Raw genomic sequence first — 27,741 nt, 5'->3', positions numbered from 1 at the left:
CCCCAGCGGCTGATCACTGAGCCAATGGCAAAACCAGAATTGCACTTCCGGTTTCGTGGCTGGTGCTTCCAGGGAGTGCTCATGCACCCACTTGCCCACACTACATGTTGCCAATGATGTCAGGGAAAGCACTAAACATGTAAATTGCTTCCCCTAATATCCCTGGAACAGTGGACTCCATCCCTTTCTGCCTGCTCCCTGGACTTTTAGTCAACTGAATCACAGTGCCTGGAGGCAGGTTTTCTTTCGTCAAAGTGCTGATGCCAGAGAAAGTGTGTAGTATTTATTCCGGGGGTGGGTATCATTGCCACTGCAAGTCCCTCCTTTCCTTTTCTCCAGTAGTATTCCTTTTGGCTAGGGGATTTGCCATCTTGAAACTGGAAAAAAAACAAATTATTTTCTAAAGATCAAACAATATACATTAATTTTTTGCCCTGATTTTAACTGTATAGGGTCATTGGCGATACATAGGGGGTGCATGTGCACCCCCTATGAAAAGGCACTGCTGACACTGCCAGTGCTGCTTGCAGGCAGTTGCCACTTGCCACCTCCCCCTTGGCACTGACACCACTGGTGGCGTATGCAGGTGGTCTGCAATTGCTGGTGGCATCTCTGGGTGGTCACTGACCGCTGGCCGACACTCACCACCTCCCATCCCCACCACCGACAGTGCCATGGCCACACTCCCACTGCTGACAGCACTACTGCCACCTGTGGGAGCTCGCCATGCCCCCCCCCCAGCCTCTGGGGGTATGTGGCATTTATGCATAATGTACATAGAAGTGTTTGCATAATAGCTTAAAATGAAATCTTACTTTTGTATGTTGTGGGGGAGGGTATGGAGGTGTGTGGAGGGTATGTGTGGATGGTTTGTGGGGGGATGTGGATTGGTATTTGCGTATGTGTAAGTGTGGGGGGTAAGGGTGTGTGTATGGGTTTTTGGGGGTGTGGCTGTATGTGGATGTGTGGGTGTATATGAGGTTTGTGGGGGGCTGTGAGTGGGAGGAAGTGTGGCTGGGGTCTGTGAGGGGGTGTGGGTGCATGTGTATGGCAGTGCAAGGGGAGTGTGGATACATATGTATGGTGGAGGGTTTGTGCCCCCTTCCCTCATTGCGCACAGCCCCTGCCACCAGTGGCAGCACCAGGCAGCGAGGCCTTGGAGTGCTCATGGCCCCCTGTAGGTGCAGACCTCCGGCAGTGCATGGTCCTGGCAAGCCTCAAGATTGCATGTGGCTAGGCCACCAGCAGGGAGAGGCCTGGCTCTAAAGAGGTCCTGCTAACCTGGGCTCTGTGCTCATGCCACCTCACCTTGGGCTTCTGCCAGCCCTGGCCCCGGGGCACTGGTATAGTCCCCATGTTCCCACTTGCCCTGCTTGCTGCCTCTTCTTCCCCCGTCCTGCCCCCCATCACTGCTGCCCTTCCCCAGGCACTTCCCTTCTCCTGCTGCAGTGACAATCCTTCCCAGCCCCTGCTCTCTCCTCCTGTTCTTATCAGAGTTTCCCTCTTGGATGGAGGGAGATGGGAAACAGCCACAGGGTCCCAGGCCAGAAGCCTCTCCTAGGCATAAGCTTCCAGTGTTGGGGGCTGGGGGTTGTGCAGGGCCGGCTGGGCCTTGTTGCTGCTGCTGCCTCTGGGTCCTGTTGCCGCTGGCACCTTGTCATCATCTTTAACAGGCAACCAGATGCAGATAATAATTTCTAAATTTTTAGGGGTCCAGCAGCCCAGATAGAATGGCATGGCGGGCCGTATCTGGCCCGTGGGCCATATTTTGCACACCCCTGATCTATGTAGTATCACTAGCTGAATATATGTTCTTAGCAAGTGGGAGTAAGAGGAATCAAACCCCAACCAAAAGAAGCCCATTCCAGTCTTCTGGGGTGGAAAAGAAACCATAAGAACCTAAGTAGTTACAACTTCTTTTAACCCATGATTGAGTTGTATCAAGGTAACTCATGATTTCTTGGAAAGGAAAAGAAGTAGGAGTGGGGCAGAAAGAGCAAGCATTTGCGGAAGTTTCTTTTGCCCCCAAAACATTACAACCATGCATGTAATACCCTCCAGAACACCTTGGCATGCTGGACTAGCAGTCTTTGGGGTTTGTTAATCTGATGCATAGCCAGTTTATACAGTTGCTCGGGACAATGTTTCATGGCTGTGTAAACTGGTCTGAAGAAGTAACATGATTGTATTATTGGAAACTGCTGTATGAATTCTTACAACAGGGTCATTCATAGTATAGACAGTTTGGGTTGCAGTGCCTTTAGGATGATGACAAAGCAAAGGTCTAAAAAAGATATTTATTTTTCTTTTTTTAAATCAGTCAATCCTAAATTGCATTTGGCTAAGATGAGTTCACTGACACTCAGCCCAAATAACTTCAGGCTCCCCGGTTGTTGTGGGTGTCTTTGTTGGGTCTGTGTTCCTCGGTGCCTTTTTTATCTTTTCTTTTTGCTATTCTGACTGGCTGTTTTGGACATGGCTTTTGCCACACTTGTTTATGCCATGGATTTTCAACCTTTTTGGAACAGTGTATCCCCCGGTGGCTGGATGCGGAGCAGTGTACCCTGGGCAGCTTGACCTGGAGCAGAGCAGGGATGGCACATGGCCAGACACAGGGGGGGTGGGGGGCGGTTTGCACAGCCAGGTGCAGGGTGGCAGCAGTCACTGCGTGTGAGCTTCCCCCACCCCCGTGTCCGGCCGGGTGGGTGGCACCTGCGTGTCAGCTTGGGATGGTGTGTGGGGTACGTTGTCCCCACCCACCTGCCCATACCCCCTAGGGCCTTCTCAGGTACCCCCAGGAGTACACGTACTCCCAGTTGACAACCCCTGGTTTATGCCTCTGAATTGTATTCAGGTCAATACACTGCTGTCTACATAGGATTACTCCTGCAGACCTTTTGGAAACGTTTAGTAGTTTAGAATGATTGAATATGCTCGCTTAGTGATGAACAGTAGATGGAAAATATGTCATTACTTCAGAGACTACACTGACTTAATCGTTGCTTCTGCTTAGAAGTATTGGGACTTGTACTGTTTTTAAGTCCCTGTTAAGGTTTTGTGGTTTGAAACCTAACTGCTTTGAGAAGCTGCCTCTGTCCTCGGGCACCCACATGACAATTGAGATCAGCTGATACGTTCCTGACTAAGTCCCTCAGTTTAAACATCTGGCAGATGGAGGGAGAGAATTTTTAGCAGAGATGCTTTTACTTTGGAATTTGCTTCTCCTGTTGGTTTGACAGAACCCTAGCCTATTTACCTCCAGAGGATGATGTAAAGCCCATCTGTTTGCTTAGTTTTTCCCTGAAGGGGTATTTATTTCCATGGCTTAAAATCTGAGCTTTTCAAATATTTAGTTATTTCTTTTCTTTTTTTTAAAGAAAAGCTGTGCCCATGCATGATTTTGTGTGTGTGTATGTGTGTGTTTAAATAATACATTGCAGAAGTGTTGCTTATTCACTGAATCTGGGAAGGACTCTATTTCTCTTCAGACAAATACACAAATAGGTAGAATTGGGGAGAAACTAAACATTGAATTGATCTGTTAGCTAGAACACAACATAGTGTATTTTATTGAGACTTCAGTATTCCATAAAACTAAGATATATTAGCATCTTACTAAGATTTAAAAAAGCTTATCTGTCTTGAATTTAAAATAATATTCTTACAGCATAAAGGAAAAAAAATGTTTTGCAGTGCCCCGAGTTGTTTTTGGACGTTTGTGTTAAAACGAATAATTGCTTACTATATGTATTATACTTTTTTTTTTTTTTTTAATAAATGCTTTATATAATGCTATCTGTGGTTGGATGCTAACCTGGTTTCCTTCATGCAATATCAGTTAACAACCTTAATTCTGTAATTCTGAATTACCAGAAATGCAAAAGTACTTTCATGTCTAAAAATGAACAGTGAAACCTCTTTGGACATAAAGATTGAATTTGCCTGAGGCATCACAACTTACTGTAAATGATTTGGGCTAACATTTCCGTGGAAGAAATGGGGACAACATAATTATGAAGTTGTTTCAAAAGCAAATGCTGGCACTGAAATACATTAATTTGTTCTTTTTGGATGTTTAAGTGGCTTTTAAAATGAACTGAAAGAAAATATTGTCTATATGAAGAATATAGTAGTGAAAAAGTAGGGCAGTGATTCTCAACCAGGGTGTTGCTGTACCTTGATGTGCCTTGAGATCCTCTCATAGATGCTGTTGGGATGCTATATATACAATGTTAACATGCTCAGGTGTGCAAACATGATTCACAAGATAAACCCAGTGATTTCAAGTAGGAAATAATGGTTAAAATGTTCTGACATATTGTGGATTTTTTGAGTTCTTCTCAACAGAAGAATTGCTCTGTTAGTTTTCTGTAGCATATGCATATGCTACAGAACTAGTAGAAAAAACACTAATGAAGACTGGTATTTTCTGAGGAGTCCCTCAAGTCTAACAAGGGATGCCTCGAATTCAGCTGCTTAGCTAGAGTGTGAATCTTAAGTGAAATAGCTATTTCATGATAAAAACTCTTATTCCATGTGAGGAATAACTTTGTTTTTTCAGGGTGTGCCCCTTTAGAAATGGAGTCACTTAAATGGTCAAAGGTAACTAATTAACTTGTGCAGACCAGCCCTTTAATGATTAAGTGCAGGTTTGTGACATAAAAGTCCCTTTGTAGGAGCTGATATACTCAATTTGCTCCAAAAGATGTTCTTTTTCTGCTTTGAAAGTGTTGTTAGTGTTGGAAATTATTATTTCTTGAAAACTTTGTGTGCCTAGAGGCATATATATTAATCTGAATATGTCTGCATAGGAAACAAAGACCCCAGTCCTTCAGGTACGTTTAAGTGCATAAAATATATCAGTAATCTAATTGATTTAATTCACATATTTAGTTTATTAGATATATAAGCCTTAGTTATATAAAGATATATCTTGCAGGATCAGGCCATAATTAAGTTTTTGTCTGAATGGACATAAAATATAAAAAAGCACCTGAATGCCTTATATAGTATAATATTATATTAATATAGTCAATGATGGATGGTTTTAACTAGTTGATTATACAAAGAGTATGGGGTAACTGAATTCTTTTGTATAGGAAAAAGAGAAATTACAGTGTTGATACATCTTTCAAACCTATACGTACAATAACATTTAATTAAAAATATAATATTATGAAATAAGTTTTAATAAAATGTATCCACTGTGATAATTTAGTTTCTTCTACATTTTTTGTTTCATAATCTTATGTTAAATTCATTTTTATTTTTACAAACCACTCGGTTTCCTTTTTAATAAAACTAAAAACATGCTTTATTTTTCTAACAGCTTTGACCGCACTGAGCTTCATTGTCTTCACTACATATATTGCCTAAATACTTCTTCTTTGATTATATGCATTTTTAAGGAAATAGAGAAACTGGGGTTAGAGCTGAATGAAAACAAACAGCGTTTGGAACAAGCACAGCAGGATGCATCAAGAGCCAAAGATGAGTGCCTAAAACTGACAGAACTGCTGAGTAAATCTGAGCACCAACTGCACCTCACCAGGTACCCCTTATCCTATTACATGCCATAGCACCAATTTCATTTTGTTAATTTTTGCCATAGACCTCTCCACAGTTGCTACAAATACTTATAGTCATTGACTGCATGCACAACTTTCAGGAGTATGAAAAGTGAAGATACAAATAAAATACCCAGAAATTTGAACAGGTGCAACAGAAATTGCTAATATGAAAAAAGTAGTCCAGTACTTAAAAATTATACTTTCAAAAAAGCCTAATGATAAAATATTTAAGAACTTAATTTATTAGGTAAAGTCTTTATTATGTCACATATGCATCTAACAATACACTACCTATTGGTTGAGAAATGTTGATGCTTCATATTTATTAATTGAAAGTATTGTAATATAATGAACTAAAATATTGATTGTAAACTATGGAGCTCTACTTAATCTGAATTTAAACAGTGTGCATAATGTAGCAGTAGATGAATAGAGGGAAGAAGTATGGGAAAACAGCATTTCCCTCGCTTGTTTTGGTGCAAAAAACCCGAGATGGCATGTCAAACATTGTCAGGCTAGGCTCTTTATGGTCTTGTTCCATTCTTGATCATGTTCCCCAATCCATGCTTGTTATATAATTGTATTATAAGATACAAATATAGAACAACCCAAAGGTACGCTTACTGATTATTTAGTAATTGTTGTAATATCTCCTTTTGCAAAATACTCAGGTATTCCTTTTGATTGTCTGTATCACTTTATCTCCTGCTATTTGTAAACATCTAGTGACAAATCTAGGACCTTTGTTAGACCGTAAACAAGAACTCTATTTGAAGTCGGCATGGCTTTCTCTGAATAAACGTTTCAGATTTTGGTCAGTTCATAAGGGTATTTGCAGAGTTACACCCATTGAGCTTAGTGGGAATTTTGTCATCAATTTCAGTGGGAAAAGGATTGAGCCAAATGTAAACTCCTTAAATTTTTTACTCTGCTACATTTCTATATAATTCAGAGCACGGTAGATAACAGATGGAAGAAAGCACCACTTTAACAGCCTGTATTTAGAGAAGAAATATGTTAGAGGTTGATGAACTTGAAAAAAGTTTTGGGTGAGTTGTTAAGATATCTAAAGTTTGGATTTAGCAGAACTTTCTTAATAATGATTTGTTGTGATAGTTAACCAAATGTTTTACCAAGCTCCTTTTAGCAAAAGACTGATTGTACATTATAAAACTGTGTGATATTTTGGAGAAAATCTGATTAGCTGATAATTTTTTGTGAAAATCTTGAACTCTCTTAATAATGCAAATTAATAACCACATTTAATATAGTTCAGAAATTAAGTCCAGATACGTAAGGTCCAAAAAATTCGAGTAGTCATTTAATCTTAAAGACATATTGGATTCTGACTGTGTTGAACTGTAGAGCTGTTGTTTATAAAATAATACAAAAAAGATTCTCTAATGTTAACTATTTATAAAAGACTGTTCTAACTTAATTTTAAGATGAAATAAAGATTAAATCTTTCTCTTAAAAGTCACCAAATTCTAGAATAATGCATTAGAGCAGGGGTCAGCAACCTGTGGCTTGTGGGCCATTGCATCTGGTCTATGGATGTGGAGTTTTGGCAGCATGCAGCAGTGAGAGCTGCTCCTGTACCCTTGCAGGGAGAAACAGCAGTGTGGCAGGAACTTTTCCTGGGCTGTAGTGAAGAGAAACAGCAGCCAGTGGGTCCTAGGGCCTGCCTGCCTGCCTCTGACCTGAGGTGGGTCATTCTGGCCTGCAGTCTGAAAAATTTACTGACTGCTTCATTAGGAGAAGGCAGCCTGATACCAAATAAATAGATTGAAGTGCTGTTTCTCTCAGGTATAGAGGGGAAAAGAAAGGGGAATGTATTGGTGGCTGCTAATCTGCTGCCAAATTGTCTTTTGAAAACGACAGTTCTGGGTAGGTAGGAGAGTGGTCCCAGAATAGTCCATTGGCCTGTTGCAGTTACAGAGGGAGTGATCTGTAGGTGAAACTGAGTTTTCATTAGTAGTACCCCTTTTTCATTCCTCTCCTGTCACTACCCCATCAGGTCACTGCCTGCCAGAACACATTTCCTGATAAGTGAAAATTGTAGTGGGGGGAACTTTCAAGGGTCCTGCATTCAAGCCTTTCTTAACATCACTTAATCTCTAATGGAGTTTCCTCTATATTTTGAATCCAATAAATATATAGTTTATGGTCTACCCAATGTAGTTAATATATGTGCTGTGAGCTTCAAACACTTTAAAGAATAAGGAAATGTAAATTGCATCCTTTTTGCTGATAAGGGCACTTATCAGCTGGGGGGGGCATTGAACTCGGGTGAAGCTAGCAGTGTTGCTGCTATCATTCTCTCAGGCTCCTGCCAAGGACAGCACTTTTAAGTTTCAGAGCCTTGTCTGTGGTTCTGTACAACATGCACTAACTTAATGAATATCTTTATCCAGCCTTTTCTCTAGGTTGTTTCCATTCCTTTTTAGATATAAAATGACTAGCTAGCTTCAGTGTTTCTGGCAGAACTGGAGTTGGGGGTTACATGTATTGCTGATGTCCCACTATGTATAGACTGTTTTATCATGAAGGATCCGTAGGTTGAGGTTCTTTTCGCAGAAGGTAAAGTAACACAAGATGATGATTAGGCAAGCATCCCTCCTTTATTCAGTAGCTGCTGAAATAGTACATTGTTAAACAAAAGATTACTGAGTTAGTACAAATATTCATTTGGATGTGTTGAAGGTAAAGGAGTATAAAGTACAACTAAAAGTATTTCATTTAAGTATTAAAGAAAAGAGTGAATATTCCAGGTCAGCTAAAACATACAGTCTATTTTTTATTTTTGCAGGATACCTTTCCTGACATGTGCCACATAAAACATTGTTCATATAGGGCATTTTTATCCAAGCTTTAGTTAAAGTGCCCCTGCTGCCATTTTGAAACATAGTATGCTGAATACATGAGATGCTGCAAGTGTTTTAATTAGAGCAGCTCCTGAGAGCCACCCTAATCTGTAGCAAGAAAATAGGTGTTTAATCTTGCCCCACTAAAATCAGTGGCAAAGCTCCCATTATCCCCAACAGCACAAAGTTGAACCTTGTATTACATGAAGCATGTCTTTTGAAATGCTTGATTCCTATTTTTCAAACTATATAAAACATTCAGATCTGTTCTCAGTGTGTGTGAGAGCAATAGCTTAAATTATGAGTGGTGGGAAACAAACACAAGATGCAAGGTGTTAATCAGAATGACCTGATTTCAAAATGCATCGTGTAATTTAATAAAATAAAGTAATTATTTCATTGTTTGTGTTCAACTGAAAACTGACTGTAAAATTTCACAAAACAGATGAAAATTAATACATGTGCTTCAGTGTCAGTCCTGTCTCTCTAGAAATGATTCCTGTTTCCATATTTAAGAGGAGTTACAAAAATCCAAAGAAGTCAAGTAAAGAAACGTTGAGTTGTATTATCTATTAGTTTTATGTCACTTTGTTGTGCTGTTGACTTCTCAAATATGGGAAAAAAAATGTTTATGACAGTATGAAAAAAAACCCTCCAATGTCATTTCAGATTTTGCTGGGAGATGGAATTAAAGCAGAGATTTCAGTATTTACTTTAGAAGTTGTATGAAGCCTGGTGAACAGTCTTGAATATAAACTTTGTTAATGGGGAAAACTTTTGAACAATATATATGCCACATATACTTTTAGGTTCAATAAAAACATAATTATTAAGTATAATAACATAATCTGTATTCCTGAATTTTCTTTTTAAAAATCCTATATTCATGAAATTTATACCATATTATTGACAATGGCTACTGTACATGCCCAAGAAAAATACACAATATATGATTGAAGTGTTGCCCATTTATTTGATGGAAAAAAATTTTTAGACAGTAATACATCTGGAGAGAATAGCTTTAAAGACATGCAGTGGTTTTCAGCAGCACTGTGGCCTTTATGGTTTCAAATAACTACTGTATATCAATGCTTCTGGTAGCCTCTAGCCACTTTTCAACAGCTCCACTAGCATTAATTGTGATCCATGTATAATAAATAAGGTACATAAATTAAGCCTATCATTCTACCTCCAGGTCCTTGTGACATTATTAAATTGCTGGAGCTTTGCTCTCATGTTTTATGTCGTCACCAGAATTCTTTAGTAGACATAGCATGTTTGTGTAATCTATATTTAGGCTATATTATATATATTACAATGTATTATCTGACTTTTATTTACAGAAAACTCATGCTGATAGTCATATAAAACCTATTAGAATGATACAATACCTAATATTACCTGATATGGAAGGAATGTCTGTTCCAGTTAGTAGAAGTTCAGCATGGTGCTTTTTAAATTGATTTTAACATATAGTAGCCTCCTGTTTATCTTAGAAATGAGAAGATGAAATCCTAAACGATTTCATTATTAGTATTTATTTAGCTTATAATCATTTATGAAAAAAACAGTAGCATTATTATAGGAAAAACTGAAATGGTGGCATAATCAAAGATTAATTTAAAATAGTTTTTGTCCCCTATCTGCTTTATGCTAACAGTTTATCTATTATAAAATGCAAGGAGGAGCGATAACATGAAACAACTAAGATAACTAATAAACTTCTTTAGATTTTGTTTCATATGTTTACTTTTCATTAAATTTAGGAATGGTTGTGACTGTGTTGTTATGATTCAGTCAACATTTATTCCTATCTGTTTTTCATATACAAAGGCATTGAGATGCCAGAAAATAAACTGTTAACGGAGAATTAACTTCTTTGGCATGCTTTCATACTTATCTTCCAAATTAAAGAAAATGAAATGGGCAGAAGCAGAGTGTAGATTACCTCCTTTTTGTCAAAAATGGTGGGAATTTGAAAATTAATAATAAAAAAGGGAACAGATGCAGTAACATGCCAGAGGGAGATTAATGTGGAGAGTAAAATCTGTGAGCAACAAAACTGAAGCAAACTGAATCAGTGGGAGGTGGTTGTACAATCAAAATCAGGATAAAAGAGAAATTACAAACAACCCTGCACTTGTCAAAGTAGTAGTAATGAAATCCTGACTCTGCCAGCAGTGAGAACCTGTGTTAGCACTTTGGGGTAAGGATGGTAGCCGGGTGCCAGGTAGGAGGGCAGTGTTAGGTTGCTGGGCAGCAGCCATCTTGTGTAGAACAGATGGCACTGAAAGCTGGCAGGGGAGGGGCTCCTTAGCAGAACTAATCAGACAGTAACAGATAGGGCAGCTGGGAAGACTGACCACAGAGAGGGAATCTGCAGGGTAGCTACAGAGTTCCATGATGTTTACAGTGGTGTGCCCATTGGTCTGAGATAAGACCTTGCAATGTCTTTTCAGTGCATAAAGTACACAAACTTTTGTTTAAATCAGAAGGTTAGCTGATCGCCTTACAATAAAAAGATTGTATATTAACTTACTGCTGAGAGAATTTGTGGCCTTTTGAGTTTTGAACCCTGGATAGCGAGAAATTCCATGCGGGCTGATTCTTTCAAAAATATAAAATATGCCTAACTATATTAAGAATACGTTCCATATTTTATTCTGTACATCATACTAAATGAAAAATTAGAGATGTGTATACACATGTTAGTATAGGGGCTGATCCTGCAAAGCAGTGTGAAACCTTTGCTTTTCTTAAGATGAAGAGTTAGGTGCCCTCGACACCCACAGGATCGGGTCCTTTTAATTGAACAACACTATTTTTATGTGATTTTTTACCTTTTGTTTTGTTTAGAGGACCCATTTGCATCCTTTTAAGTGAGAACCCATAGAAATGCATTGAATCCCACTCTTCTCATATGAACATGAATAAATTTTGCTCAAGTAGCCCATTTAGCATCCGTAAAACTACTCACGTATGTAAGAATAATTCCCACAAGTAGGAAATGCAGAAAACAGGCCCTGACAGTAACTGTCAGCTTGAAAGAAACATGAAATCAAATTGTACCAAGAAAGGTAAAATAGCCTAAGTGCCATGAGAGACACCTGACTAACTTTGAAAATGGAAATATTGAATAGATTAGTTGATCGTGATAGATGATAACATTTACGTTATACAGTTAGGTTACAGTGGACACTGAGACTCATCTTTTAACAAAGAAATCTATATCTACTACATCTGTTTTTGAACTTGTATATCTCCCTTTTGCAGAAGGTTTATAGCTTGGCTCAATTATTCATTTTGAGTGGGGAGGGGAGGAAACATTACAGAGATTTGAAATAGGTGGTATAACATAGCCATATGCTATTTATGCAGCAGTTTCTGCAATAAATCTAATTTGGTGCTGTCAAAAAAAATTAGACTTATTTGATATAGCAGCACATTAGTAAATGATTGTGGTAGATTTGAAAGTTGTCATTCACTCTGCTTACTTGTAACAGAATCTTGCAAAGCCTCTTTTTCTTTTTCCCCGAGCAATTCTGTGAAAATATCTCAGTTCTTTGTCCTGCAGCTGTAGAAACTGCAAATATTTCCACATCTGAAAAGAAGGTCTTGCTGTAAGGTAATTGAGGAAGGGGGTGGACGAGTGAATAACCTCTGTTGTTAGAAACTATATGAATGTATAGATAGAAGAATCAATAAAGGGGGAAGGATAGTTTTCTCCCTTGCATACAGTTTTTCCTAGTACAGCTGAAATTGTTTATCTCATTATACAGTATGTAGATAAATTAGCTGCTCTGCGTTATTATAGAAGGTAAAATATTTTACCTGCCATCATAAGGCCATATGCTGCTTTACAAAGACTGATATTGAATGATTTGAAATAAATCGGCTCTGTTTTCTTCTGGCAGTGGCTTTTAGATATTTCTTTACCAGTGTACTTTAGAAGCTGTCAGTATAATACACAGTTGCTTAAATAACTTCCCATTTAATCATTTAAGAATACTGTTTAAGGTATATGTATAAATATTTAAAGGCCATTAAAGAAGCTTTAAGAAAAAAAGAAATAATGGCAATATAAGCAGGGTGAGGGAGGAAACCAACATCATTTCAGTTGGTTTGGAATCGGGCTTTATAATATTAGCTGTTTTCCTTTCATTTCATCTTTAAAAAAGAAAGAAAAAGAAAAAAGGATTTCTCAAAAGATAGGCAGTAATTTATTTTTGGGGTGCAGTTTTAATAGAAAATGTTTTTGGTAGGGTGTAAACTCACTGGTCAGAATAGAATTTTACTAATGATTTCATCATTTTTTTAAATGACTCAGTTAAAGGAGCCAAATTGCCACCTTACATAGAGTGCATTTTATCAGCAGGTACCAGTACTTATAGCGATCTGGAGCAAGCAGCAATAATTGAGAAAATATACAAGAGAGCTTATCCAACTATAGTATTACAGGGAAACTGAAGGGTATTTTAATGTTTTGTTAAATATTTATTACTTGTTTCATAACTAATTATGAACTAATTGGAATAGTTTTATACATTCATATTAATAAATGTTTGTTTTGAACAAATTCAAGTTAGAATGTTATTGGTAGTACAAATAGGAGCAATATAAACATTTCAAAATAATGTAACAGTTTGGTAGACTGCTCTAGTTTTGAAACTGAAACATTTGATTTGTATTGTTAGAATTTTAGCATACTACCTTGATGCTCCGAAAAAAACCTATTTTTAAGGATGTTACAAATTTTCTTTATCAAGACATGATTTAGTAAAATTAATTCAAACAGTTTTGAAAGCTGTCCTGTCATTTTCAAAATACAGCTTAATCTTTTTCTGTGTATTAGCAATTTTCCCCCTCCTATTTAAGTACCTGATCGTTACCTAGTAAGGCTTTCAACGTTGGACCGAATGTTGTCTGGACTTACTGAAGTCTGTGACAAATCATGTTGAGTTGGTCAAGGAAAGTATTGGACACAGGGTTTCATTAAAGTAGATATTTATAAACATTAATCTGTATGTATAAAAAGCAGGGGGGAGGGGGAAGAATTATCTATATTAAAGTTTACAGTTTTGGCTATACAGGTACACTGGTCTTCCCACAATCTAACCTCAGTCAGGCAAATCAGTGAGACTGGACTGGGAAGGGAGTAAGTGCAAACCTGTAGAACTCTGTCTTTTCATGCAGATAACTTCTTTCCCTGCTCTGTTACATGATAGGTATCAGCTTATTTCCTTCTGACCCAGGAAACGTGGTAGGCTTAATAGTGAGGCTGCCATTTCTTACACTTGTATTGCTGGAGAAGAGCATTTGCAAAAGTTAGGAGCAATTGTTCCCTGACTTATTCCTCTGTCTGGCCATATCCCTTTTCCTGCAGAGTTGGTATTATGACAGGGATGAAAGTGATTCTGCAGCTTGGTGAGATGTTTCTATATACTCACCTTTTTCTTTTGGCTCCTTTTCTAGGAATATCCAGAATTTTTCTTTCCTGCATGTAATAATCTGGGGGTGGGGAAGAAAGGGTCAGGGGGAAAGGCCACAGAAATAAAAGATAGAAAAAAGAAAAGATTGGATCACAGAAAGCATTCCCTTGTAAATGCAGGGAGACATGTCCAAGTAGAGGATGTACAACATTATTAAACTGATGTTGTTTAGTTGCGTGTGTTTGGTGTTAATTTGTTAAAATACTATGTAAGACATTTCATTTTTAAATTTTTAAGGTAAATGAGGTCCAGTGTAAACAGGTTTGACTCCATTTCAGCCAAAGGGACTACATATGCTTACATAGCTCCTGAATTTACATCTGAAAGTCTGCCACATATTCTGGATCATGCTGAATAAAATGTTTGGTATATTATAATTACAGGTGTTAACACTTTTTTTTTCTTTTACTCATTTGGCACAAGATTTTTTTTTGGTGAATGAATTCTCAGTTTCTTAAAGGATACCTGAATTACATGTTGTGATCATTGAAATCTATTCCTTATTCCAAAAGAATGACAGCATCGCAGAGATGAGTTAATAATTCAGTAGTGTGTAGCTATCAGAATGTCTTTATGAAAAGAGGAATGAGTGCATGAGTAGCTGCACATAATGGTTCCTGTTGACAGCATGAATTTTGACTTAGTCCTGACAAAAATCTTCTCTTTTTTTCTTATTTATGTACAGGTAGTATTTTGCTACAGAGACTGATAGTATCTTGCAGAAGGAAATAACTAAGAAAATAGTGTTTCATGTTTCATCTGAATAAATAATTTATTCATTTTTAAAAGTTTTATTTTAAATACACACTTGAGCTTAAAAGAACAAATACTTTAAAGAAACAATGGTGTTGTGGATTAAATAAAATTTTATACCTAGTTTAGGCCACTTGGATATTTAATATCATTTCATTGGAAAAGTGTTTGTTCTGCTGTTCCTCTTGTACTTTAACCACATTTTAGTAAATATTTTGGTCTTATTTTTATTCTCTACCACAAAGAATTTCTTTTAAGATAGATTTCTGTATTATGGTTTCATTGTAAAACTTTAATTAAGTGATTTCTATTTTGCCTTTAGTATAACAAAAAATATTTAAAGCCCTGGACCAGTCTTTGCAAAAGAAAAAAAACATACAGATATGTATGAGGAAAGGCACATCAGCTGTTTGATTTAACAGATGATCATTAAAATACCCTCTTATTTTACTTCCATGTTATTGTCGTCTTATACCCCAAAGTAATTTTCACTAATACATAACTGTACAGAACTTCATCTTCTGCTGGTTAGCAGAAGTGGATTTAAATCCACGCCGACAGTTCATTTGACAATGACCTTGAGGGGCTTTGCTTCTTGAAGAAGAAAGCAGAAGCTTGCGGTAAACAAAGTTCACTTCTGACAGATGGATTGAATGACAGAAAGGTTGCGAGTGCCAGAATAGCCCTGGCAGAGGAGGAAATGTTCAGTGGAATCCAACAGGAGAGGAGGTGTGAACAGGTGCAGGGTTGCTGACGGAAGGGGAACCAGATGGAAGGAGCCAGAGCCAGTTTATTTAAAGGAAAAGGCAGAAAACACTGAAAGGCTGTGCGATCAGTGGCTAAAAGTGTGCATGGAAGAAGGTAAAAATTCACAAAGCAAAACTGCACAGTGGGATATCTCGCACTTAGCATAATGGTAGTAATTTGTGAGTTTAGTTTTAAAGTTGCTATTGAAATACATTCATCCCTTGCTGTTGACGATGTAAAGTGTAAGTATTTGAAACCTGCTCTTATTTAAAAAAACAAACAAAAAAAAAAAAAGCAGGGATATTAAATGGGATATTGGCTCACCATTATTTGTAATGTTAATGCACAAAAAAGTTGCAATTAGGATAACATTAATGTTATGCTACAACTAACCTAAGCCAAAAAACGTAGAACTAAGGCTATATTTCCATTCCATTCCATTCAAGGCACTCTTCCCATTGTGCCTTGATCTTGTAGTATAAAAAGAAGGTAAATACATGTACTGTTGAGACACCTCTGAATACCAATGCACAGCAGCAACGTTCTACTGCAGTATTAAGTTTCAGCTCTTTCTTTCTGTGCTTTTATTACTTTTGGTCTCATTTTTCAGGTCAGCATGCTGTTGCTAACTTATGCTAGATGAAAGAATTTTGCTTATTCCAGCCTAAAAGAATCAAGTATTCTCTCTCAAATTAACACTTACTTTTGCTTCAGTCACTTTCATAAGGTTTGCTCCTGTGAGTTTCTGAGTCCATTTGGTTCCTGTTGACATTATTAGCAAATGAGCTCAATTAGCACCTTACAGGATCAGACTCTTGAATAGGTACTGGCCCTTGTGCCACAAGCAGAAGTCATTTACCCCAGCACTTTCCCAAAGAAATATTTGTTAGAAGTCTGAGAGAGTATCAGCCTCTCAAAGTATTGCAAGTCAAGCAAATGCCTTCCAAACCTTGTTTTTATGTAGGGTAGATGGTGTATATAACTGTAGTACATGTACACATAGTAAATGGATTCCATGGCAATCAACACTTCAGCATTTAATCATTTTAGTTTGGCTTGCTTGTCCTTAATTATTTTTCAGTAGTATATCAGGTTTTTTTATGCCTAGATACAGTTGAAGTACAAATGGAAGAAAAAAATAAAAGAAGGGGAACGATACCTGAAGGATGTGAGGCTGGGATCTAGTGTAATAATTGGGGCTGTATACTAAAAAGTCCACATAAGCCACCTCTCTACACACTTTTATACTATTTCAAGTCTGCTGTCTTCGCATGCTTTCATGAAACAGTATTATCCTTTGTTGTATGTAAGGATGTTTACATGGATGACTTATTCGTAATTATATTTCAAGCTGTTTTGTCAGCTACATTTATACCAATAAAATCAGAATTGGGCCCTATATAAATGTATTTGCGGAACTCATTTATATTCTTACTACCAAGTTGGAAATGTATTTATTTTATACTAGTGGAAGAGAGGGAAACATTAAAGGCCACAAGGGGGCAACAAGAATAGACAAGATGCTAATTTAAAAAAAATGCATGGATGTATACAATAGAAGTCCTAAATAAAAAAAAACAGTCATTGTTTGTGTACAGTAGCCAGTGCTAATATTAACCTTTATAGGAAAAATGTTAAAGGAACTAGATCTCACTATGTACTAATTACTTACGTATGATTTATTTCTATATTGAATTTGGAGGGTTCTTTTTTTTTTATTTTATGAGTGAATCTGGTGAAACTTTTATTTTTAACTAAATTGCAAATAGCATAAACTCCAGGTCTTCTTTCACTGCCTAATCAATAGACCTAAAACCTGACCTTTGATTTCTGCTCCCCTCCCAAAAAAAAATATTTCTAGCTGATAACTCTGAAGTTGATGTTATGATAAACAAAAGTATCCACTAACTGAAAAGCAGCAAAAATGTTTAATTTTGTATCGCACAAGTATGGCAGTGACATAAAGTTTGGACATGATCTGTGTAATTATGTGTTGACTTTCAGCCTTACCTTGCATTTAGTTGGCAAGTTGAAATTCCCTGAAAAAAGGATCCAGCAGAAAATGCTGACTCTAGCTGCTCTCTAGTAGAGAGGAGCATGCACTGATGTCATATAATCTATTAATGTCATTTGCTTTAACATAGAAAGTCATTGTAAGATAATTTGTCAAGTAGCTTGAGGCTAATTGGTTAAATAAACTTGGAAATTTTGTCAAAGCTTAATCCTAGGACTTAATCTGAATAAAGGTTCTATGACTCAGTGAGTTTCTTAAGAAATACACAGAGGGATATATTTCAGACCGTCATTGCTTGTTGTTAAGCAGTTTTATTCTGTTGCAGGGTAGGGAGTGTCATTTTTAAAGGCATTTTTATAGCATCTTTGAAGATCTGAACATTTAAATGGGTGTGAAAGGCATATTTAAAAAGTAGCAGCTAGAATATCTAAATGGTGAGTGAATCTAATCTCTCTCCAGTTCTAGACAGTTGTATTTTATATCTGAGGTATAACTAGCAATGTTGGCTCTGGGCAGAGCAGGGTCAGGAAGTGCTGAGTGCCCACTTGTTTTCAGCCATTTCTGGTGCCCCCTCTAAATCTGTGTTCAGATCTAGTGCCCTGCTTCCTCTGCCTGTAGTTATATTACTGACTTCAGCTGAATGACTCTTGATTTACACTGGTATGATATCAGAACTCAGGCATGTATTGTTTTAGAAAGCTATCTGTAAAACCCACTCTTACATACTTAATTGCCGTACATCAATAAAAAGAATCATTTATAAAATAATAAAATGTAATTCTTTAAGCATAAGTGTTAAGAAATAATCTCTTTTACTCCATTAGTCATCTAATCTTATTCATATAAATCAATACAAAACTTAACCAAAACTTGCCTATATTTTGCTTATCTGCCTGGGGTAGGCCCAGGAGTCCTCTCCTAAGAGCTTGCAGCTAGGTGTAAAGTGTCCACACTCATTTTCTCCCAGAAACAAACTGTGGCTAAGTACAGAAAGTCAAAAAGCCCAAAGCTGAATTGATTCAGCCTTTGTGGGTTAGTCTAAGCTGCAAAGATTAAACGGAGAAACAACTGGACACACATTTACTTTTGATTCAGGAAATAAAGCCACCTGCCTACAGTGGTTCAGACTAGAATCAGGGGGGTTCTAGAGCACACCTCTCTGGCACTTCCTCTTCCTGCTGCCTCCTCAGTCTCTGTTTTGCAGTCCCTAATTACAGCAGCAGGACTGCGCAGGGTTGCTTCTGACTTTCTCATTCTGCTTCCAGGTGCCTCTGGGATTTGTAGTCCATAGTCACAGCCAGCAGTAACTCTGTACTCAAGAGTTTGAAAGGGGGAAGGGGGACTTACCTCCTCCTCCCTGTCCCCAAACCCTAGTCAGGGTTAGCCTGGGGGGGAGGGGCAGTCCCAGCTTAACCCAGCCCAGGGCTGCAAAGCATGCTAGGATGCGAGGGGGACTGTGATTTAACTTGAACCAGGAAGGGGTCTAGGACAGAAGTTTCATAAACCAATTTGATGTAAATCAGTTAAGTCTGATACTACATTCAACCAAGTTTTATCTTAAACCAGTTTCAGCCATTTTGAAACTGGTTTATGTGCACTGAACTTTTGTTCTGTTACAGGTTTAAACCAGTTTCTGATGACTTAAACTGGTTTATTTGTAACTTCTGTCCCTAGCTCATGAGAGCAACATGTGCTCTTTGGTTTTGGGTTCTGAGATCCTCCCTGTTGTATGTTACACTACAGTGCTTAAAAGAATGCAAAGCCAAAAGAGGCTTCCTTCTGTTTTGTATTTTATCAGTTCTATATGGAGTAATGGAATTATGAAACACAAATAGTCCATTATTTCATAGACTCCACCCACTGCCAGTACAACCCCCTGGTGAGTATTTAATTTCTAGAGCTTTCAAATGACCTAATGCATTCATAATTCTTCACCCAAAATGCTTCTTGAGTTATGTATATGGAATTCCCCCTGAGTGCCTACAGGAACATAATAGAATTCATGGGCATCTGGTGCCTCCTGAGTCAGTAGGAGGCATATGCCCCTCCCCCCCAGCAGTCAGTAACTAGAGAGGAGGGTTCCCCGTGGCTGATCTCACCAGCTGGGGGGGAGGGGGACAAATCTGATTACACTGACCGGGAAGCGTGAACGGGACACCCACAGTGCTATCAGCGCTTCTCCTGGTGCTCCCACTGGCTGGCACTTGCAGGGGGGGCATCAGCACTCCTGCCTGCCCCCCTGCCTGTCGGATAAGTGGGGAATGCTGGCTGTGAGGGGGTGCACGTGCCTCCCCCCGTGCATGCCCTACGCATCACCACTGATAGAATTCAGTCACCTAATATGTCATTTTCAAACTATGAAAGTGGATTGCAGTCTCCTAATCATAGTGCACTACCTACATGGCTGAATTCATAAATATAGATAATGGTATCTGAGTTGAGAGCAGAGGATACCAAATTGTGGTGCATGGAGCACTTCCAGATGGGCTGCAGGATAGTCCTAAACCACTGCTTCTTCCTCCTTATTTTCAGCTGCTAAGAGACACTAAAATATATTAAGCAGCTTCTGAATATGTTTGCTTCTACATAAGCAAATCTGGTATTTGCCATTCAGTTGTCTATGTGATCAAGAATTGGAGGAAAAATTATCTTTGGAGTGGCAAATGTAAAGATGAGCAGTCCATGAGAGATTCAGAATTAGCAGAAATATGGAACACATTATGATAATGTTTGCAAGTCCCTGCATTCAAAGATACCAAAAAAAAAAAAAGAAAGAAAGAAAAATGACTCTGCATGTTCTATTTGGTATACATTTCAATGATCATGAGACCCAAAGGTTTAATCCTGTAAATGCTTTTACTTCATGGGAGCAGTCCCAATGAAATCAATTCAAATATAATATACAGAACTTTCTTTGAAACAGTCTTATTGAAAAAATTGATCTTGCCTAGTACCATTTATCATTCATGGCAAATAATGATTTTTTTTTGCCACAAAGACCGTTCCAGCTCTTCAGAGTTATATACATCTCTTCCCGCCCCATTTGGTTAGTGTTTCAGCTCTGAGGAAATGCTGAGAATTCGTAAGCAGAAAAATTATATCTTGTTTTTAAGAGTTGTTTCAAAGTTTGTTTTGGGGTTGGAATTTTGGATTTTTGGTTTGTTTTTTTTGTTTTTTGGGTGCTTTGGGGTTTTATGTTTTTATATTTGGGTGGAGGATGCTTAGAAAAAAGTCATGTCATGTGTTTGACTCCATGGGGATAATTATACTTGTTTGCTTTGTGAAATGATTTTGGATCCATGAGGGAAAATGCTAAAGAAGTAGAAGGAACAAAATTATTTTTTGTCACTTGAGTGTGTGCGCCTTTTTTAAATTTTAATTTCACTGTATTGGATGGTTTTTGAATTTTGATTCCTTGTATCTCTTTGGTTGTTAGCTCTGGTTTTAGTTTCAGGACAATGAGAACTATAGTAGAATTTCCTGATTCTTGTAAGGCTTTTCTTCTGAGAAGTTTACCCTCCAGGAATTTTGGAGAGTGAGGGAGTTGGGAGAGTGCTCATGCTTTGACAAGGTTCTTTGTGCAGTCTTTCACATGACTGGCTCAGCTATAATGGCCATGTAGGGAGAGGTCTGTGACTGTTTGAGTTGACTTCTTTTGCTGCATATCAGTGTTAGGCTGTCTTGGGTTTTGTGCTCCAGGAATATGAGGACTGGCATTGAAACAGATCCCCCTGTTTGTCCAGTGTTAAGCATAATCTAGACCAGCAGCTCCCAAACTTTGTTGGTTGTCTTGCCACTTTCCTTAAAAACTCATATTTTAAATTATGTGCAATTTTTTCCTTTTTGTTGCATGTCTTTTAGGAAAAACTATGCTAAATTAAATTCTGGACTGTATAGTAAAATAAAAAGTGTGAAATATTTGATCATCTGGGACAGATTAACATACAGGGAAACTGGGCACATGCCTAGGGCCCTAAATAAAGGGACCCAGTTGTGCTTACTTTACATATTATAATTATGAGTGAAAAAAGTAGGGGCCCATGAGTTTGTTTGCCTAGAGCCCACTAAAGGTGATAACCTGTTGATTATAGTATACTTTTTAATATCTTGGATTTTAAATAATGAAATAAAAAAATGCAATGGATATTAGGAAGAATTTATTAACTGTAAGAGTAGTTAATAACTAGAACAGTTTATCTAGAGAGGTTGTAGTATATCTATCACTGGAAGATTTTAAGTGCAGGTTAGATGATTGTTGCCTGTAGAGATTTAGAGAGGTCTGATCCTACCTGGAGCAAGGGTGGGGTTAAACTAGGTGCCCTCTTGAGACCTCTCATCTCTGTTTTTCTATGATTCTATAAGCAGCCGTTATACTACTGCAAATATATTTTGTAGTATTCAGATTACAAGAAAAAGTGTCATAAATTACATTTTGATGTTACTGAACTAAATGGCTTCACTTTTTATCTTGACTGGTATAAGTTCAAAGGTCTTGCTATTTCTTTTCTAGATTATTGTTGAAAATGGGCCAGAGTTCATTTAGCCTTTTTCCTTTTTTTTTTCAAAATTTAAATCAAGCTTGATACAAACCTGTTTGAGCTGCTCTTTGAGAAATAAAATTACTGCTAGAGAAAGGGTCTGTTTACTTCACAGAACATGGCTGCTTTCTTAGGTAAAATATTGATGAGCTTCAGCCAGAGTCCAGTTTCTCATGAAGTTCATCCTGTTATGTTTTGTTTTTTTAATAATAATGGGGGCAGAAAAACTAGCGTGACAGATGCATCTAGTACTAACGTGTTTCCATAATGTCGAAGCTCTTTCTGATCTGAAACAGAATACCATTCTTCTCAACCAGGAGTTGCTGAGTTATCCCTTGTTTGTCATAACCTTGAGAGCAGCACCATGACAGTCAACTCTTCCTTTTCTTTTATTGTTATGTGTCTTTAATCTGTCAGGATGTCTTCTATAGCAAATGATTTCCTGATCCGTTGTAACTGTTGGTGAGATGGTATTCGTTACATTTGAGACCAAATTCAGACAGTACTTTTTTATAGTATCAGTGAGGTCAAAATAAATTTTCATTCATTCAAAATGAGGAGAAGTTTCAAATATGGTTGTGATTGGTTATTTCCATTGCATCACTTTTATGCTATGTACTCCAGTTTCTTTACCCTTGACTGTTGTTTTGTGTCAGACATTTCAAAGTCATTGTTTTCAGTCCTAATAACTTGCATTCAGTTTGTTGAAAGGAATGAACAAGTTAGATATATAGGTTGGTCTTGACAACCGTAACTTACCCACAAAGGCATCCACAAGTTCAAACTAAAATCACTAATAAAATCTTGCCTCAAAAGAGGTCAAGGTACCATATTTGCTTGAATAACAGACAAGGTTTTTTCCTTCAATCAGTATGAGGGGAAGGGAGAGCCCCTCATCTTATTTTAGCATACGGGGATATCTCATTAAATACACTGTCTATCATTAAACTGCTGCCAAAACAGTACATGTTCAGCAATGGAAACCAACAATAAAATTGATTAAATGCAGCCAATGTGGAGCGTGACTATAAACATAAGTTCCATGTGGGGCATAGATACTGTTAAGAACCTACCACAAGGATAGGTTTAGTACAGCCAGTCTGAATAAGATACACAGTAGTGCACATTGTGCTCAGTCCCCCTCAGCACTGACTCTTTTGCAAGTCATAGTGAGCCACTACATTGAATATATTTTGACTTCTTCACTTCCTCTTCAAGTTGAGCTGTACCTTTTTTCCCTCATCTCCAAAGATTCCTGTATCTTCCCCAGTCTTAAATGTCTGGCAAACATCACCAAATGGGCCCTCAAACAGTTCACCCAAAATTCCTCTACCACGCCCTCAGCCTATCATATATAATTAGTGTGTCCCTGCCCTTTGTGAGGTGCAGCTGGACTAGGTTGCTCTGTGTCTCATCTGCATATACATTTTCGGAGCATCCCAGGACGTGTGACAAGAAAGCCCACTTGCAGTCATGAGTGGGGGGGGCTAATTAACACATGGGTCTTTTCTGGGGGATATCTGGAGTACACATACATAGTGAGCAGTGCCAAACTCTAGGATTTCATAGATGTTTAGGGTCAGAAGGGACCTTAGTAGATCTTTGAGTCTGACCCCCTGTCCTGGGCAGAAAAGAGTGCTGGGGTCAGGTGACCCCTGCCAGGTGCTTGTCCAGTCCCCTCTTAAAGTCCTCCAAGGTAGGGGAGAGCACCACCCCACTTGGAATCCCCTTCCAGATTCTGGTAACCCTTACTGTAAAGAAGTTCTTCCTGATGTCTAATCTAAATCTGTTCTCTGTCAGTTTGTTACTGTTTTTTCTAGTAACTCCAAGGGGTGCCCTGGTAAACAGAGCATCTCCTATTCCTTGTTGTCCCTCCTCTGATGAATTTGTAGATGGCCACTAGATCCCCTCTCAGCCTTCTCTTGCGGCGGCTGAAGAGATCCAGGTCTCTCAATCTCTCCTTGTAGGACCTTTACCTGCAGGTCCCTAACCATCCAAGTAGCCCTTCTCTGGACCCTCTCAAGGTGCAGTGCCTAAAACTGAATGCAGTACTCCAGCTGCAGCCTTACCAAGGCCACACAGAGGAGAATTATCACTTCCCTAGACCTGTTCGTGATGCATCTGCTGATGCATGATAGAGTGTAGTTAGCTTTACCTGTCACTTTGTCACATTGATGACTCATGTTCATCTTGGAGTCAACTATGACTCGGAGATCCCTTTCTGCTGCTGTGCTGCTTAGGAAGTCATCTCCCAGTCTGTAAGTGTGTTGGAGATTCCTTTTCCCAAGGTGCAGTACCTTGCACTTATCTTTGTTAAACTGCATCCTATTCTGCTCTTTAACAAAGATAAGTGCAAGGTACTGCACGAGGCTTGAAATGCTGGAATCACCAGGCTTGAAATGCTGTTGACCCTGGTGGGGCCCTGCAAAATGAAGTGTATAGTAAATCATGAGCCTTTTGGCTTTAGACTAATCTCATGCACAGTTTGTACTTTAAGTCGGTACAAAAGGGTTGCTTAAAAGTGTGTCTATTGAGTACTTGTACTAAAACTTGGAGCAGTTTCAAAAATAAAATGGATCAATTCCAGATGAACTAAATCTATGGGTGCCTGTAGAAACGTGTCTATATGGTGAATTATGTTTCAAATTTCAAAGGTCAGTGCTTTCAAATTTTCCCCTCACTTCCATGTGCTGAGAGGGGCAAGGTCTGCCAGAAGGGAAGGAAGGGACTGTAGAGAGAAGACGGTGTTGGTGGGAGGAGAGGGGCAAAGGGGAAGGTGACTACCTGACCCCTGAGATGTATATTTTCCCTGCTGTAGCAGTGGGAGGGTAACAAAAAAATTCAAGGCAAACCTTCAACAATCAGATTCCATGTCTAGAAAATTATAACAAATTTATACATTTTCCATATATATAATCAAATTATTGGGTGGGTGTCATCTTATATTCAGGGCTATCTTATATTTGAGTAAATATGATAATAGCCATGCTACTATTTCAACGAGTTGCTGATGATCACTTCTGGTGACAATAAAATGAAAAAAAACTTGAGTTCAACTCTTGTGATTGATTAGCTTTATGGCCTGATGCAGAATAATTTGGGAGACTTAATGGTTTATGATGAATACTGCAGTGAGTGAATTCAGCTTTAAACACCAAGGTTTGCCAGAACATCTCCATTCTCCAAGTCGTTGATTGCACTCGATTTGCATATACACCAATGCATTTCTACCACTCTGTATCATTTGCTGTAATGAATTAACTCATGTTGTAAAACATGTCTTCTGTTGTACATCTTGATAGAGAAACCCTTTTGCTGTTAGTTCTGATTCAAACCTTACATATACAAAAAGCTCAGCAGAATTATTGATACCAACACTTCCACCTAACTGCAATGAAAATCATTTAATCTGTTTTACTCCCTGAGCTCTGTGAAAGTCTCACTGATTGTATGAATTTTTCTATTTTGAACAGTCCTTAAACTTGCATAATGTGATACTTCTAGAACATTTACATTTATGCAGGTGAAAGATGCTGCTGTTCTGTTTGGCTGTATTTTAGTTCTTGGCTTAGCTTTCTTATAAATCAAAAGATTTTTTTAGGGGGGTTTGTTAGTTTTAAGAGTCATGCTTTATATTTAAGTGACATTTAAAACAGGAAAAGTTTCAATGAATGACTGAATTTTAATTCATAGTTTATGACATACACAGATCCTAGTTCACTTTCTTCACTGTTCACTTGTTCAGCAAGTTTAAATATGTAGCTGGCTTAATAATCTTGTGATGATGTTGTAGCAGAAAGCCCACCACGGGTCCTTAAAACCCGTTCAATTTTTCATAGTGGTCTTGATTCAGATTACTGCCTATGGGGGTGTGTACATGTGTGCTTTACTGCAGAGTTCACTAATTAGCTCTGCAGTAAAGTGTCACCATCTACAGGTGTGCTGCTATTAGGGCGCAGTAGATTAATTAATTGTGCCACAAGATAATACTCTTGGGGGCAGTACTATTTTACAGCGCACTTTTTGTGCCAAAGCACATGTGTAGATGGTGGCCAGGGCTGGCTTGGCATGAGGGTGCAAAAGTGCTGGGGCTGCCTGCTATCTAGCTACACACTTCAACATCCTTGTGCGCCAGCCAGCCCCTCCGCCTCCTGAGGCTGGCACCCAGAGCCTGGGGCTGACCCCCTTAGCCACCTGCCAGGCCAGGGCTACTCCTCCCCAGCTCAAACTGCTGTGGTCCTAGGCACAGCATCTGCACAAGTGCCCTGAACCGCAGCAGTTTGAGCATCTACATATGCCGTTAAGGTGCCGTGATAAACTCTGACGCAAACTGTGCTGGAGTTTATCACATCACTTTAATGGCACGTGTAGATGCATCCTATTTTATCAACAGACTTTATCTCTCTGTTTTCTGTTGAAGTTACCACTAGTTAGTTAGTTCTCTATTGTTGAGGATGACTTTTTCATTCACAAATTCAAAACAATTTCCATAACCACATAGATAGAACAAGTAATGTCCAAAACATTTGGACAAATGGATGGAGAGTCAAGTTTTCCAAAACTCCACAGGTTTTCTGTTTGAGCCAAGAATAGGACCAGGGTGTAAAGTGTATGTCTTTGGTCTGATAGTAGATTCATGCCTGACATAAATTTGAAGAGAATGGAGTTTGGCAGGGGAAGTGTGAGTGGGAGGGTTACATTACAGGATGTTAGAGGGTCGGGCTTCTGACCACAGTGCTGGGAGCACTTGTGTGTGTGTAGAAAATGGCTGGGGAGGAGGGCTGCATTTGAGATGGACAGAGAGGTTGGGGGAGTTTTGGATGGGATTTTACATGGATATCAGATACCATCAGCTCCAGGAATCATTTTGCTCTTCAGTAGCTTTGGTCCTCTCTCAAGCTGGGCCCCTAGATGTATACAGTGCTGGACAACCTGCACAGACAATGTCCCTGCTGAGAAGAGACTCAAATTGTAATCAGCCAGCTGCTCTTCTTTTGAAGAGCCAGCTGGATCTCCTTAGCCCTGTAGCCAGGTTTTTATACACTGGACCTAAACAGCTGTTCTGCCCTGCTTCCCCCCCTCCAAAGCTTCTTTGTGGCCACAGGAAGGAATTCCCAATACCTCCCTGCTTCCCAGTCTTGAAGAGGTAGACTGTGGCCTCTGCCTGAGAGTTGGTACAACGAGAGCTCCTGCTCTGAAGTTGCTTCTTTTTTGGAGACCTTTTGGTTTTGGGGCATCTTGTGGATGCTGGTTTTACAGTCACTCTGAAAGAAGGGTCTTTTTTCAGAGGTGGCATGATGTGGGACTCTGAATTTACTTTGTAACTTGAGCTGTGTGGCTTAGCACATGCCAAAAGCTAGCCCCAACAGAAAGCTAGCCAGCTGTGTACCAAATAAGCCCAGCACCCATCTGTACAGCCATATCACACAACACATCACTATATAAAACCACTATGCTGGTATGATGAGCCTGCATTATGTACTATTGTGGCTAAGAAATGCATTGTGTTTCTTGGGCAGTGTGTATGACAACTGTTTTAAAATGAAAGAGCTTTTAGCACACCACTTCCAACAAACTCGGGTATCACCACTGGTACATGAACCACAGTTTGAGAAGCACTGATCTAACCTAATGTTGTTAGAGAAATGTTTCTGTATCAAAACAAGCGTGGTGAATGATCCACTTAGGACTCATTTTATTTTGTGATGTTTCCTTAACAAAAGAGGTTTTGTGTCCCATCCTGTCCCCCTTCCCCCTCCTTCCACC

General features: G+C 38.6%; 1 protein-coding gene across 3 annotated transcripts in view; it reads left to right on the top strand.

The window, feature by feature from the left end:
- The window catches only part of SDCCAG8 (serologically defined colon cancer antigen 8), a 153,254-nt gene that overhangs the window by 52,682 nt on the left and 72,831 nt on the right, over window positions 1–27,741 (top strand). For all 3 annotated transcript variants that reach the window (XR_002103673.1, XM_019549779.1, XM_019549780.1), the window contains exon 13: window positions 5,409–5,551. Coding sequence is in view for 2 of the 3 variants with exons in the window: in XM_019549779.1 (XP_019405324.1) it covers window positions 5,409–5,551 (143 nt within the window). In the remaining variant the exon portion in view is untranslated. The remainder of the gene's footprint in view (window positions 1–5,408; window positions 5,552–27,741) is intronic.

This window comes from Crocodylus porosus, unplaced genomic scaffold, assembly GCF_001723895.1.
Source record: "Crocodylus porosus isolate Cpor-Errol unplaced genomic scaffold, CroPor_comp1, whole genome shotgun sequence".
In the NCBI taxonomy this organism is placed as follows: Eukaryota; Metazoa; Chordata; order Crocodylia; family Crocodylidae; genus Crocodylus; species Crocodylus porosus.
Note: the sequence above shows the minus strand (reverse complement) of the source record. Positions and strands in the feature narration are given on the sequence as shown.